General features: G+C 35.4%; 1 protein-coding gene across 1 annotated transcript; it reads right to left on the bottom strand.

Moving 5' to 3' along the window:
- LOC105162954 (transcription factor MYB36-like) lies at positions 467–2,298 on the bottom strand. Its single transcript, XM_011081134.2, has 4 exons — positions 2,228–2,298; positions 1,920–2,102; positions 1,680–1,809; positions 467–1,378 (listed from the first exon to the last, which is right to left on the bottom strand). The coding sequence occupies exons 2-4, from the start codon at positions 2,053–2,055 to the stop codon at positions 610–612; spliced, it is 1,035 nt and encodes a 344-aa protein (XP_011079436.1). The 5' UTR covers positions 2,056–2,102; positions 2,228–2,298; the 3' UTR covers positions 467–609.

Genomic DNA, 15,857 nt, shown 5'->3' with positions numbered 1-15,857 from the left:
GGTAAATTTAGTCTTGTTTAATTTGATTTTAATTTTAATGATCTATAGTTGCAAGACCAAAAATTATATCTACTCTAGTGTGAAGATGACCAAAATTGTAAACACGCGACTAAATTTATTAAATAAAGGATCAAATGTGAGATGTTTAGAATTAAATTCATCAAAAAACAACTAAATATTTAATGGGGTAAGTTATGGGATAAAATATGCTAAGAACCTATAGTTACAGGATAAAAATGTAATTTCGCCTTAATAAATTTATTATGACAAATTTGAAATTCATAATTTCAACTTGGAAAATGCTGGTCCGGACCTACTCTACCAAATTTGAACGAATCATATTGTAATTAGTTTCATACACTTGTTATGTGACCAATCATATAATAAGTATATGACACTTATTTTGTAATTAATTTAGTTATACGAAACCTGATTTAGACAAGAATTTTCTATATCAACTTCATAAGTAAAAGCATTGGCAAGATCATGACATAACATTATTCACACAATTTACAACACCAGCAATCTCTTCTGCATCAATTCTCCCTTTTTTATGAAGCAAAACAAATTGAACTCCTACTGATCCTCACACCTATATTTCCTCTTTTCTCACTGCATACTGTATCCTATACCATAATCTTGATACATTTCATCAGATTGGGGAAGCATAGTTGCCGAATCCCACGATCTTGACGATGTCGAATTATTCACACCGAATTCATCAGCCCACCATCCAAGATTGTCCTTTGTTCCATCCATCCCCTTGAAGCAATCAAATTCAGCAACCTGGTTCCCTGTCTGGATGAAACTGGAAGGCCTGTGATCAGTCAGCAAATCGTCAAGTTCAGCTTGAGTAAAACCTGATCCCGCCGGCTGCATTAACCCCGTGTTTTGTCCCATGATGTTTGATTGATCTGGAACGTGGGTTTCAGTGTTCAATGGAAACGAGGTCCCCGACGATGAGAGACAATTGATAGAGTCTGCAACCTCGTCCGTTTTTGAAACAGGTTGAGGGCTGACGGGGTTTTGGTGCATCAGGATGCTTTGATTTTCATTCAGACAATGAAGGGTTTGGATCATCTTCTGTTGCAAGGGGTTCAGTTTAGGCCAAAGTGCTGGATTAGTGTAAACTGACAGAGGATTTTGAAGGGTCTGAAGCTGCATGTGGAGCTGGAGCCTCTCCAGAGCTGAATTGCTCAGGTTCTGCAAATCGTCGACGTCTCCGCTTGCATCCTTGGGTTCAAGGCCTGGAATCGAGGCCCGATTCATGTTGGATTGTTTGCGCCTGCCGAGCAGTTTTTTCTTCAGCCTCGTGTTCCAGTAGTTCTTGATGTCATTATCTGTTCTTCCAGGCAGCTGGGCCGCGATTATAGACCACCTACAGCATAATTTGAACAAGATCATCAGAACCCATGTGTTTCAGAAAGAAACAAGAAGAAAACATTAACACAAACAAAATTAAAACCCTCTGAAGTATTCTTGATTCTCAGTCATTAACATAAAACAATAAGAAAAACCCTAGAAATTAAGAAATATTTGATTCTTGATCAGGAACATGTGAGTTCTCAAACAAAAGCATGATAGACAATGGCAAAAGGACAAGAAATTTCCTGCTTCGATGCTCTTGTTTGTGTGTGTTTGTGTGTGTAAGTGAGAGAGAGAGAGAGAGAGAGAGAAACCTGCTGCCTATACTGATATAGAGGTTGCAAATAATGTTATCTTCTTCCTCAGTAAATCCACCATGCTTGATATTAGGCCTCAGATAATTCAGCCATCTCAGCCTGCAACTTTTCCCACATCTCTTAAGCCCTGTTAACAATCATTTCAATCATACAAATCAACACAGAGAATTCAAACTATATATCTGACATATATATATACATATAGAAACCGAGATGATTATATATAAATATATGTACCAATCTTCTGAGGAAGAGCAATCCAATTGCCACCAGTTCCATACTTCTCAATATAAGCTTTGAGTTTTGCATCTTCTTCAGGAGACCATGGTCCCTTCTTCACGTTGGCTTTGTCACAGCACGGTGCTCTTCCCATTTCTTCTATTTCTTTAATTTCCCTTCTGAATTAATTCTCCAACCAAACTGAAACAGATCATACAAACTTTTTTGTTGTTGATTTCTCTGAGGAAAAATGTCAGCAGGGAAGACTTGAATTTATAGGTGGGAAGATGATGATGTGATACTTAAAAGAACCAAAAAAGTCATACCTGATACCACCACCACCACCCTTCTACCTAGGGTTTCTGCATTAGCTCTCTCTCTCTCTCTCTCCTCTCTCTCTCCCTCTCTCTCTTGTAATACATTTGGATTAGTTCAGTCATAATATTTAATTTGAATGTTGATTATTGTACATAGAACCTGACAAAGAACTTCACAAAATTTTCTTGCAAGTACATATTATTAAATTCATCTGCTTTTTGGGGGTTTGAAATATATATATATATATATATATATAATTAATTAATTAATTTAGGTGTGTGGAGGAAATGGAACAGCAGAAAACCGAGAAAGAAGCATCTATATCCTCTCTTTTTGTCGCCAGCTTCTTTGAAATGTTCGATTATTGGGGCATTTAAGTCTTTGTAAATTTAACTGCACCCAATTAAATTGAAAAGTTTTAATTATAAGAGCAAATAATGTACTAACAATCAGAAGTTCAAGAATCCATATATAAATTTAATTCATATGATAGATATTTAAAAAAAAAAAAAGTATGTATTTTGTACTAACTTTTGTGTACGATGAAATTTTGTAAATTTTTATGGGAAAGTGAAATTTATTTGTAATTTTATAATTGGGGAAAATATAATGAACCCTATGTGATATGAGAAATTAGTAGAAAAAACAATCTATATAAAAAAAATAGCAAATTACCCTCTATGTTTTGAAAAAAAAAAAAAAGCAAATTACTCCCCTCTCTTAACTATCGACAGGGGGTAATTTGCTTCATTTTTTGGAACACATGAGGATAATTTGCTAATTCTTATTTCACATGAGAGTATTTGCTTATTTCACATAACACAGAAGGTAAATTGCATTCAACCATTTTGTATGTATAAGATCATAATTTCAAATGAATGGTTTCATGCTGCAATATATTTGATCAAAGATTTGTAATGAAATTTTATTATAAATTGATAAAAAGTACTCTTAACTATTCCTATATATATACCTATAAAAAAGAATATATTAGATATTAGATGTAATTATTAAATAATTTTTCTTTCTAATAATTTAATTTTTTTATGATTATGCTGATGGTCATCAACTCAATGGTATCAAAGCCAGACTAATTAAGGGTAAAATATTTTTTTAATCCCATAAAACAAGAGCAGAATTCTTTTTGGTACCACAATATGGTACATGTTGCTTTTAATCTCATAAAACTTATAATCACGCCTTTTGTATCCCAAAAAGTCATGTGCGTTGTGGTTTACACTTTTTGGGACTAAAAAGGCATAATTTTGAGTTTTGTAAAACTAAAAACGTCACTCAGCATAGTTGTAGTATCAAAAAACTTTCTACCTGTTGGATTATCTCTTCTCAGCAATCTCTCATGCAACAGCAGCGAAGCACTTACAGCACAGCAAGAACAGCAGATTTCTAGCGAAGGAGATGATGTTGCTCTCTTGGATACTGGCTGAAGATTGTCGCATTACAGAAACACGACTTTCTCATAATGCTATTAAAATTGCTGAGTCATTTATTCGTAGCTTTATTGGGCCAGCTCATCACTTAGTTTGTTAGGTGGTTAGCTGACAACTATCCTATTTGGTTTGTATATATATGTGACTGGGTTCGTCTTCTCCATATGAAAAACAGAGTGATGTATAGACTTTTTTCTACAGAAATAGAGAGCTTCATTTCCTCTCTAATGGCTTCTGTTTTGTATGCATCATTTAATTCAAAAATCAATATGGTATCAGAGCTTTCTACGTGAAGGTCTCTGGGATTAGTATTGCTCATTGTACGCATGGATGAGCTATGGCTGATTTGAGCTCCAACAATGGAACACTTGCAGATCAATTGGAGCGAGAGGCACTTTACATACATCCTTCAGAAAATTCGAGCTTGACGCTCTCTTCTTCTCCGCTAGATGGAACGAACTTCCTATCATGGAGTCGTTCCGCTCATGTGGCACTTGGAATCAAAATGAAGCTAGGCTTCATTGATGGAACATTCCCTAGACTAGTAGCAGGATCAGTGTTTTTTGAGCAATGGTGATGAGTAGACTTGATGGTTACGTCATGGATCTAGAACTCCTTATCTAGAGATATAGTTGAGTCCTTTATATTTGTGGCCTCATCTCGTGAGCTTTGGCTTGAAATACAGAACAGGTAGGGGAGGAGCAACGGTACGATGATCTATCAGATTCAACGTGAGATCTCTTCTATTTCACAGCCTGATTTGTCCTTAACAGCTTATGTCAATAAATTGAAAAAATACTGGAATGAACTACTATGCTTAGCTCCTAATCCAAAGTGTACTTGTGGAGGGTGCACATGTGGGGTGAATAAGGCAATTGAGGAAAAAACTGAGCACGTTCAACTAATGTAGTTTCTCATGGGTCTCCATGAGAGTTTCGACAGTGAGAGAAGTCAAGTTTTGATGCAGGATCTCCTGCCGAATCTGGAGCGAGCATTTTCTATGGTTTACACAATTGAGAAACAGAAACAAATTCATGTTGAGATGAGTGATGCTCCTCGACATATGGCATATCAGCTCGCAGGAGTACAAAAGAGTTGGAGGAGACAGATTTCAAAACAGAAAGAACCGTATGTGGATAAACGCAGTTTAGTTTGCTCACATTGCCATAAGGCCGGGCATACGGCTGAGACTTGCTTTCAGGTGCACGGGGTACCAGACTGGTATAAAGCTTTGAATGAAAAGAAGAAGAAGGTGGTGAACTCAAAATCATTTGCTACAACAACAACAATTGTTGAGAAGCAGATTTCCACAGAAAATGGTAGTGTTGCAAAGATGACAGAGTTGATGGCGGACTTAATTAAAATGATGCAGAGAAGGAGCTCAACCACTGATCCTATCACCAATTATTCCAACTTTGCCTGCCATGATGCGGTTGAATTTGTAGGTAATGCCTCTGGACCCTCAGTGATCGATTTGGACTGTTGGATAATAGACACTGGAGCAACGAACCATATATGCTCAAATCTTGAACTTTTTCAATCTTTCACTTCACCAACACAACCCAAAATCATCCAACTTCCTGATGGTTCTCACAAAAAAACCACCTATGTTGGCAATGTCTGTTTAAATGATCACATTGTCCTCACTCAAGTGCTTTACCTTCCTTCTTTTTCGGTCAATTTACTCTCTGTCAGTCAATTGTGTCGCAACACTTCTTTAGCTTTTCAATTCACTAATTCCAACTATTTCTTGTAGGACCTAGTGAATAAAATGAACCTACTTGAAGGAACTATCTGCAGAAATTTGTATGTAGTTAGGCAGATGATTCATAATTCTGTTTGTTCTACCTCTGTACGCTGCGATAGTAAATCTTGTCCTAAGGAAATTCACTGTAATGAGCAAATTTGGCACCACAGATTGGGGCATATACCTTTGACAGTAATGAAACATATCCCTTTCCTTAACTCTTCTGTTACTAATCTTGATTCTCATTATGAGGTGTGTCACAAAGCTAAACAAACTAGAATTTCATTTCCTTCCAATGAGTCGCATACTGCAGCTCCTTTTGATCTTCACACCTGGACCTCTGGGGTCCCTATACTACTTATACCATCTCAAATTGCAATTACATATTGACCATCCTTGATGATCACTCTCGTTCATTATGGACCTACCTTTTAAGACATAAATCTCAAGTTGCATCTACTCTTAAAAATTTTCTGTTCATGGTTAGAACCCAGTTTTCCAGAGACGTCAAGGTAATTAGGACGGACAATGGCTCCAAGTTTTTGAATAAGGATGTCAAAACTTGTGTCGTGATTTAGGGATCATTCATCAGACCTCGTGTACATATACTCCCCAGCAAAATGGTCGAGTTGAACGTACACAGGCAACTTTTAGATGTAGCTAGAGCTTGATTATTTCAAGCTTCTTTGGCTCTAAGTTTTGGGGGGATTCCATTCTTACGGCTACTTATTTGATTAATAGGATCTCTTCCAAAACTCTTCATTGGAAGACGCCTATAGACCTATTAACAGGCACTATACCTTCATATCATCATCTTGGTGTTTTTGGCAGCCTATGTTATGCTACCAATATCGATCCTCATAGGTCTAAGTTCCACCCTAGAGGTGTAAAATGCATCCTTCTTGGTTATCCCATGACATAGAAGGGGTACAAACTTTTTGATTTAGACAATAGTTGCATTCTCTTTTCCAAGATGTTCATTTTCATGAATATCTATTTCCCTTTTCAGAATCTGCTTCTTTGAATTCTCCTGCACCTTGCCCTCTCCCTGTGGTGCCCTTTTCAACTGACATAGGTGTTCCCTCACACATTGATCCTCCTAACCCAGATTGTTCCACTCTGCCTACTCCATCTCCTACTACAGTCCAACCTGCAGCCACACCTTAGACGGTCTACTAGAGTTTATCGTCCACCTGCTTGGTTACGTGATTTTGTTTGCTTCACCACTAACCCTGTTTCATTACAAGCTAGCAGTCCCGCGTATATGTCGTTTGTTGCTTCCTTGTCCATCTTGCAGGAGCCCAAAAACTTCTCTGAGGCATTCCAACATGAGGAGTGGAGAGAGGCTATGACTACAGAGTTGCAGGCCTTAGAGGCTAATCATACTTGGAAGATATCTCCTTCGCCACCGGGCAAGAGCACGATTGGATGCAAGTGGGTCTTCAAAATGAAACTCCGTGTTAATGGTTCTGTGGATAGGTACAAAGCACGCTTGGTGGCTAAGGGTTTCAATCAAGTCGAGGGCATCGATTATATAGATAGTTTCTCGCCTGTGGCCAAGTCAGTCACTGTGCGCCTATTTCTTACCATTGCAGCCGCTCAGGCTTGGCCTATTCAACAATTGGATGTCAACAACGCGTTTCTCCACGAGTACATTGACGAAGATATATACATGATGCCTCCTGAAGGTTATGAAATTGCTCCTAACATGGTATGTAAACTGCAGCGTTCTTTGTACGGCCTTAAGTCGGCTTCGCGATAGTGGAATGTGGAGTTTACATTAAAGCCCGTTGCTTTTGGTTTTACCCAGTCGCCTCATGATTACTGTTTATTCACCAAGCCTTCTCCTTCAAGCCAAGGCCCCATGGATTTGTTGATATACGTTGACAATATCCTAATCAGTGGACCTTCTCTTGATGATATTGTTGCGATTAAGGATTATCTTCACCAACTCTTTACCATTAAAGACATCGGAGACGCACGATACTTTCTTGGGCTTGAAATTACACGGAGTTCTTTGGGTCTCTATGTCGCACAAACCAAGTATGTGCTTGATATTGTGCAAGACACTGGTTTGGTTAAAGCTAAACCTGCTTCTAATCTGTTTCCCTCGGGTTTAAAGTTGGCAGCTGGATTTGATTCTCCTATCACTTGCCCAGATTCTTATGGTCGACTGGTTGGTAGATTGCAATTTGGGCTTCACACGGCCTGATATTTCTTACCCCGTGCAGCAGCTTAGTCAGTTTGTGAATCGACCTTGTGCCTCTCACTGGAAGGCTGCTATGCACATTGTCAGGTACCTTAAGGGATGTCCATCTAAGGGACTTTATTTCCAGCAGATTACTCTTTTGCTCTCCGTGCCTACTGCGACGCAGACTGGGTTTCGTGTCTTGATTCCAGACGTTCTCTAACTGGCTATTGCGTTTTCCTTGGCGGCGCATTGGTGTCTTGAAAAACTAAGAAGCAGTCCACGGTTTCACGATCTACTGCTAAGTCGGAGTATCGGAGCTTAGCCTCCATGGTCTGTGAGCTCCGTTGGATATCCTATGTTCTTTCCAATTTCAATATTCCATTGATTTGTTTTGTGACAATAAGGCCGCCTTGCACATCCTCGCCAACCCCGTGTTTCACGAATGGACAAAGCATATTGAGCTGGATTGTCACCTTGTCCGGGATGCCTACAAGGATGGCTTCATCTCCCCTTCTTTTGTTCCAAGCTCTCTCCAGTTGGTTGATGTATTCACTAAATCTTTGCCTCTGAAGACCTTCCTGTCGTTAATGTCCAAGTTGGGTCTGATTTCTTTCGAACCCAGTCCCACTTGTGGCAGCTGTTGGATTATCTCTTCTCCAGCAGTCTCACACGCAACAGCAGCAGAAGCACTTACAGTAACAGCAAGAACAACATATTTCGGGCGAAGGAGATGATGTTGCTCTCTTGGATACTGGCTGAAGATTATCACATTACAGAAACACGTTTCTCGTAATGCTATTAAAATTGCTGAGTCATTTATTCGTAGCTTTATTGGGCCAGCTCATCACTTAGTTTGTTAGGTGGTTAGCTGACAGTTATCCTATTTGGCTTGTATATATATGTGACTCGGTTCGTCTTCTCCATATAAAAAACAGAGTGATGTATAGACTTTTTTCTACAGAAATAGAGAGCTTCATTTCCTCTCCAATGGCTTCTGTTTTGTATGAATCATTTGATTCAAAAATCAACACTACCCATCTTTTATAGGATTAAAAAAATATTTTACCAGACTAATTAAATAAGAAATCTTGCAATGAATCTCATCCCTTCCTATTCATAAAAAAGATATGGAGGTTCAAGGGTTGACACGAAAAGAATAAGGTTTGAGAGCTAAGCCATATTTACTGTCCTATATATTAGAAATGTGACAATTTAAGGATGGCGGTTATATGAATAGCAAATTATAACCATAATTTAATATTTATTAGTAATTAGTAGACTCATATCACCGAAGTTTGAAACTTTGCAGGAAATTGCTGATGTGGACGAAATTAGAATTTTTACTAGCAAATCATCCAATCAGCCCCCTAGCTACGTAACTGATGACCAAATTCATTTTACGCCCTGTATGTTAGGGGATGGTATTTTTTTTTTTTTGGTTTTTCAAGAGAAATTCGATATTTACAAAGCCATTACGATACGAAACTAAGAAGACCAACCTAGCTAAAAGCCATCAACAAGCAACCTAAACTACCCTGACAAAAGCAGCCTAAATGCCCGGGATATGAGTGTCAATGCTTCCTCCCCATAGCCCCCAAAACATCGTGCATTGCAGTTAGCTCGCAACAACCAACACAAAATTCAATTAGCATCCACACCATCAAAAGTTGCGCGGCTGAAGTCCTCCCATCGTAGCCCGTTGCGAAGAGTAGCGAAAACACCCTCAGTTTCGGCGGTATCGAAGGTGGGGGGCGAACCAGATGGAATGAGCACAGTCGAGGGATCTAGGATCAAGCACAATTCGAACCGTCCTGCCATCCCACAAACCACCGCATCCCTATTGCTAGCAAAGTCCTAGCCGACGCAATAGACTGTCAAGTGTAAGAGCCTCCTCCTCTCCCTACCACCTCGAAGAAAGATGCCTCTAGGAAGTATCGAGCACGTAACACTTTGTGCAGCAGACTGTTCGAATTGTAACCACCCGACACGCCTGCTTGCACAGAAGCACCCAATTAAAAAAAAAAAAAAAATTTTTTGCTAGAAATTTTACTAGAAAAATATTTTTTACTAATTTTATTTTTAGGGGAGTGGTGTTTCAAATATTTTATAAAGACTATTTATGAAGTTTTGCAATATTAAATCCTTTCTAATTATAGCAAAGAAATATTTCTAATGCCAATTTTGAAATTAATCACAAAATCTTAAAATTCTTACCCCTTTGCTATATTTGTTGCTCATAACCAACAAATTAACTCTCTTTTTTAATTTTCTAACTATTCATAATTTCATGTACTGATTTTTCATAATTATAACAATTCAATATTTTGGTTTTGTAATAAAACTTATCAGCAAATGCATTGATAAAATTAGGTACTATTGAGGTACTCGCAGCAAAATTAAATTTTCGTAACAAAAATGACTAAAATTTTAGGGAGGTAGATGTAAATATTCAATAAATATTTGTAGATCAAATCGCTGTATTTATCAGTTTAATGATATTAATATAATACATAATCAACATTCTTATTAAAAAAAAATAAAAAGGCTTGAAAAAAATTATGGGTATGTACACAATTTGCACATGACATCATTCACAATTTTGTGTTTTGCTTTTCACCTTTATTGATTTATTCAAGCTGGAACTTTCTTCGTAGATGAAGCCTTAATCTATATCCTTCTTGTTTCCAAAATTTCCATATTAATCTCTTAATTAATAATTAAAATATTGGCATAGCGTTTGAACATTCATATTACATGCTGCCAGTTGTTCAAAGCCAAAACATAAATTTCTGCAAAAACAAGCTATCTGATGTCAGGATATTTTGATCAAGAAGTTGCTTTCGACATTTCGCATGGCTAAAAAACAGGCACATTACATTAATTTACTCAAAAAGCATGTTCAAAAGCCAAACTGTTAACTTTTACTATTCATCTTCTAGTAATTCAGACCAAAGAATAATACAGATTTTCCACCCTGTTGCACAAACTCGTTTGAATCTTTCAATTACAACAGAATACATCAGGAAATTTCGATGAAAAAGAGGTTTATATATAATTCATTTGCTTTCATGTATCTAGCTAGCTATTTCACAATGCATGTAATTAATTAAAATATGGGAAAATCGTGTTTTGGTCCCATATGTTAGGGCTTTATTCAGTTTAGTCGCATTTTTTATAATTTTTTCACATTACATCCTATAAGTTGAGAATTTTCTCAATTTTAGTCCTCACGTGAATTTTTTGTCCAATAATTAATGAAAGTTGTACGGAAATGCACTTGAGACTGTTAAAGGCTTTCTTAATTATTCAACCAAAAATGCACGTGGGGACTAACATTGATTGAAGGAAAAATGCATTTTTTGTGTCTTTCACTACAAAACATAATATCATTAGCAACAACATAATTTCTTTGCAATTTTAGTGGAATTCATTGCTAATTTACGAACAATGTGAAAAAAATTGTAATAAATAAGATTAAATTAAAACATGACATAACATATGTGAGACCAAAAAATAGGATTTTTCCTTCAAAAATCTGGTCTGTCTAAACCTAACTAGCTAATTTCACGCCATAAAAAGTCCGATTCAAATGGTAAGGTTGATTTTATACATTAATAATAAGATTGTGGGACGTTTGAATGGTATGAGCGCAAAATAGGGTCAAATGCAAGTAAATTTATGTAGATTAGCAATGAAAATCCCATTTACTAATTATCTGGACGCTAATTTTTTGTTTGTTGCTATTAAATAATTTATTATAGTGTAAGTAGTCGTGTTGGCACAATTTGTGTAGTTGCTTTAAGACACCCTAAAAGCCAACAACTTGGGCAGGGTCTGAAATGTTTTAATTTATACCAATTAGAACTCGGACAAGAATTATACAGATTAAAATACACAAAAGCTACTTAGAAAACAATTCACAAAATTCAAAAAGGCGACGGAACCCCATCAATTGGTGGAAATTACAAGCGGAAAACTATGAAAAATTTCAAAAAGTTGGGAATATAATAATAATGTCCAAATTGACTCAGATATTCAGAAAAACATGCTTCTGCTTGTCTTTCTCTCAAGGTTAGAATCTCTCTCTCTCCATTGACACTCCCAATTTCCTTACATCATCGGAGAAGACCACTTCCTCTTAGTTTTTTAAGGAGAGCTGGTGAGCAGAATTATTGTTTCTTGATAACAAGATAAGCTTTGTTCATATCTTGACACCATATGTCATAAAGATTTGTATCAAGAAATTAATGCCATGTTCACAGATTTCTGTTCTTCACAACCCCATCTTAACAAGCTTTTGACCAATTTGATGTAATATTCAGGCAATTACGTCTAATTACTTGTTTGATTTTTATTGTTTTTCTAGGTAAAAAATATTTCCATAGTTATTAGGATTTTAGTCGAGTTTTTCAAATACGATTTGATGTTTCATTCTCGAGTTAGACGACATGTCTAAGAGGGTTGTTATTTAAAACATCTTATAATTAAGATGTTGACTCTTATTTTAAGATAAATTTTTAAACATTGTTAGGATAAAATAAGGTTATATATATATATAAATTATTTTATTTAATAATTTCGTAATTAATACAACTAAAGTCGAAAAGCTTGTTAAATAAATTTTAAAAAAAAGTCAGCCACGTCTTACTTGAACGAATTTATAAGTTTCTAACATCTTAATTACTTTGTAATAATCTCCTTTTTTCTAAAAACAAAATCTATGAAAAATTCTTAAATATATTATAGTGTTTCGAACATCTTATAATATCTTTTAAAAAACTTGTAAGCTAAACCCAACATCCTCTAATTTGGTAAATTGCTTATCTAATTGTGTTTGGTTAAACTCGATCTACTCAAATGTGCCGTAACTCTTGTTCTTTTGTCTATTATCACAACCTTGAATTGTAAGTACGAGGTTTTTGATTTACTGTCTTCCCAAACATGTCTAAAATTGTCTCGTCTTATGTTAATTTGTGTATTCTAGTTTTCATTTTTCGTTGTAAATAAGTGATTATTAATAATTAATTATATGGAATCCAACATTTCCTTTTTTTCTAAATATTAATATTTTATTGCACAATATATAAAATCATCATCAAAAAAGGAAAATTTACATAATTTTGATTTTGACATTCTTGGGCGACCGTACGACGTCATTTCACTGTCTAGAAGTACTGAAACATGTACCTCTCAACTGGGCTAGTGCAGTAGAGCAACAAATGTGATGAGACTTCTCAACAAATTTGTTGCTGTCATATGTTTTTCTTCTTCTTTTGACTTCTTAGTGCATTTGACAAAAATCTTGACAATGTTAATGTTGTAATGTTTAAAAATCTTAAGGTATGTTCATGTCCTAATCAAGGTTCTATTAATGTCAATTACTGGAATAATTGTTTGACTTGGTGAGCCTATGGTTCCTTCCTTGTATAGGTTGAAACATGGTGTAGCTTTTAGTATTACAATAAACTTTTTCTCGAGAAAATCGTACTTTTGGTCTCATATATTAGCGCATTTTAATTTAGACCTCATTTATTATAATTTTCTCACATTGCATCTCGTAAGTTGAACATTTTTTCACTGTTAGTCATCACGGTATTTTTTGTCCATTAATTAACAGAAAAACGTACAAAAAATTTCCGTCCTTACAAAGGGTTTAAAATAAGCGTTTGTCGGCCCATTGTTGATAGAAGTTGAAAATTTGTATAATTTTTAGGACATATTGGTTGAAAAGGGGCTAAAATTGCCGAACTTCTAAAGTTACTGAACTAATTTATACATAACTAAAAATCCCACCGCCCTTGAGTTACAAAATTAAAATTGCATTTTTTCCAATCCACATATATACATTTGATCCGACAATTAATATTAGAACCACAATCACACGTTAGACCAACAAAATATTAATTTCCTAAATTAGTCAAAATTAAAAACCCTAATGCATGTCAATGATGATAGGGTTCATTTTCTATCAAATGGTCTACTTGTTCAGTTCAAAGTGGAGGAGTTGGTACATTAATTAAGAAATACTTAAGCTAGTAATCATCATCTTTTCCATGTCCATGCATTCATAAACTACAACTCATGTCCAAAACTACAATTGTAATAATATATTTTTATGGTACATCCACTTGTTGTCTGCCACCTAGCACTAGACCATAACGCAACCTCGAAAAGTCACGTAACACGTAGTCCGAACATCGTACGGGATATGCTAACTTTAATTCTTATTCTCAACCATCCAATTATACGACGAGTATATAATTATATCATTTTTGTAATTACTAATATTTTTCTTGATATTCACGTCAAATCAATCGGATAATAAGTATATATACATATAAAAAGAAAATGAAATTGAACTGAGAACTAAAATTATGAAATATATGGAATTGGAGACCTTACAAGAGTCGCTGTTGACAAAGATGCACAAGACAATTAGGTACATTATTACAGTAATGTTATTGTGTCCTGCTACTGACTTTCCTGCTGCCTTAATCTATATATTAATTCAGATGTTATTATCTCAAATACGCTTTTTGTAAAGTGATCCGCTAAAGGACGCAGTTGCTGAGCTCAAATGGAGCCCTAATCCCACAAATTAACTAACAATTAAGCTGTCTTAACAATTAATGTCAAACCTCATCCAAGAAATTGACTTAACCCTCGTACCCTAAAACTGCAACAATTATTTGATTTTCTCCCCTTTGTTATTTCAATATAAAATTGTATCCAATTGGGTACGATCAGGCTTAAACGTCGAGCATCACTAATAATAATAATAAGAAGAAGAAGAAGAAAAAGAATGGAAGACGTGTCCGCTCTAAATTTTTTCAGCCTCGTGATTTTGTCTCTACCTTACCAGGTAAGGGAAAATTGCAATTTTAACCTGTAACTTAAGGATAGTGGCATTTTTAGTTCTGTACGAATCGATTTTCGCAATTTAGTACTGTAACTTTATAATTTTGGCAATTTTAGTCTTTTTCCTGACAATTTGATCGAAAATTGCAATTTTAGTAGTCCTGTAAATAAATTCATGAAGGATCGAATAGGACTAAAAATACCAGTGCCCCCTAAGTTACAGGACTAAAATTACAAATTAATTGGGTCATGTGCGAGCCACATGCAATTTTTTGGCACGAAAACGATGAAAATTGCCAAATTTTTAAAGTTACAGGACTGAATTGCGAAAATCAATTCGTACAGAACCAAAATTATCATTTTCGTAAGCTACAGGACTAAAATTACATTTTTTCCTACCAATTAAAAAGCGTGTTGGGGTGTACAAAACGCACGGACCCTTTATTTGCAAAGGGTGAGAGATGCAAAGTGTACAGATTGAAGTCTCACAATTTCGTCTTAGAAAAGCAGTATTAGAGTCTGCATAGCGTAACCAGCGCACCAATATCCAATTCACCTCTTCTAATGATTAAAACTCAAAAATTGTGTTCAGTTGGGCGTCGATTTTGCCGTCAGACGATCATATGATCGACGTTTTGACATCGAAAAAGCATGTCAAGTAACTGTATTAATGGCAATGTAGAAAATCAGCCCAGCACTTGTCACCAAATCCCAGTGGCAAGTGAGAAGTTGACTGCAGAAGAAAAGAGTTAATTTCTCATGCATTAGGTATAAAAGTTGAAGAGCTTGTGAAGCAAATGTAGAGTAATGGAGATGATGGTGTCATGGAATTTGACCTCAAACATTTGTTAATCAAAAGTAGTTGCATCACTTCAATTATGAAAAAGATACAGCAACTTTCATGTGATATTGTAAATAAATAAATTATTCGTTACGAAGAAAAATAGTAACTCAACTCCTTGTGTTTTTCTAAAATGCAGTAATTTAATCTCTGTAATTTTTTTTAAAATTACAAATTGCTTTATCTTAAAAAACACGAAAAGGTAAATTACAAATTACTATACTTTTTTATCATTGAATAGTAATTTGCTTATTTGCAATATCAGATAAGGTAAATGACATTAAGCCCTTTCATTTTTTAACAATGGTGGTTGCAACTCACCTAACTACTGTACTTGTAAATTTTCACACATCAAATCCATTTGTAATTTAGACACAGATATGCAAGTAATTGAATCAAATCAATCATAAAATAAATATAACATGTCTATTAATTTGACATACATTCAAAAAACATAACCAAATCACACAAAATATTTGATACCAATAGCATTCGCGAGTAAAATACAAATTGAATTTAAAAAAAAAACATTGATGCGCGTCGAATAGTGAAC

This window comes from Sesamum indicum, linkage group LG5, assembly GCF_000512975.1.
Source record: "Sesamum indicum cultivar Zhongzhi No. 13 linkage group LG5, S_indicum_v1.0, whole genome shotgun sequence".
Classification (NCBI taxonomy): domain Eukaryota; kingdom Viridiplantae; phylum Streptophyta; class Magnoliopsida; order Lamiales; family Pedaliaceae; genus Sesamum; species Sesamum indicum.
The sequence above is the reverse complement of the archived record's forward strand: the minus strand, read 5'-3'. Positions and strand labels throughout refer to the sequence as shown.

Coding starts and splice junctions, on each gene's coding strand:
- LOC105162954 (XM_011081134.2), bottom strand. CDS start 2,055: ATGGGAAGAGCACCGTGCTGTGACAAAGCCAACGTGAAGAAGGGACCA. Junction 1,810..1,919: donor TGCTCTTCCTCAGAAGATTG/GTACATATATTT, acceptor GATTGTTAACAG/GGCTTAAGAGATGTGGGAAA. Junction 1,379..1,679: donor TATATCAGTATAGGCAGCAG/GTTTCTCTCTCT, acceptor ATTATGCTGTAG/GTGGTCTATAATCGCGGCCC.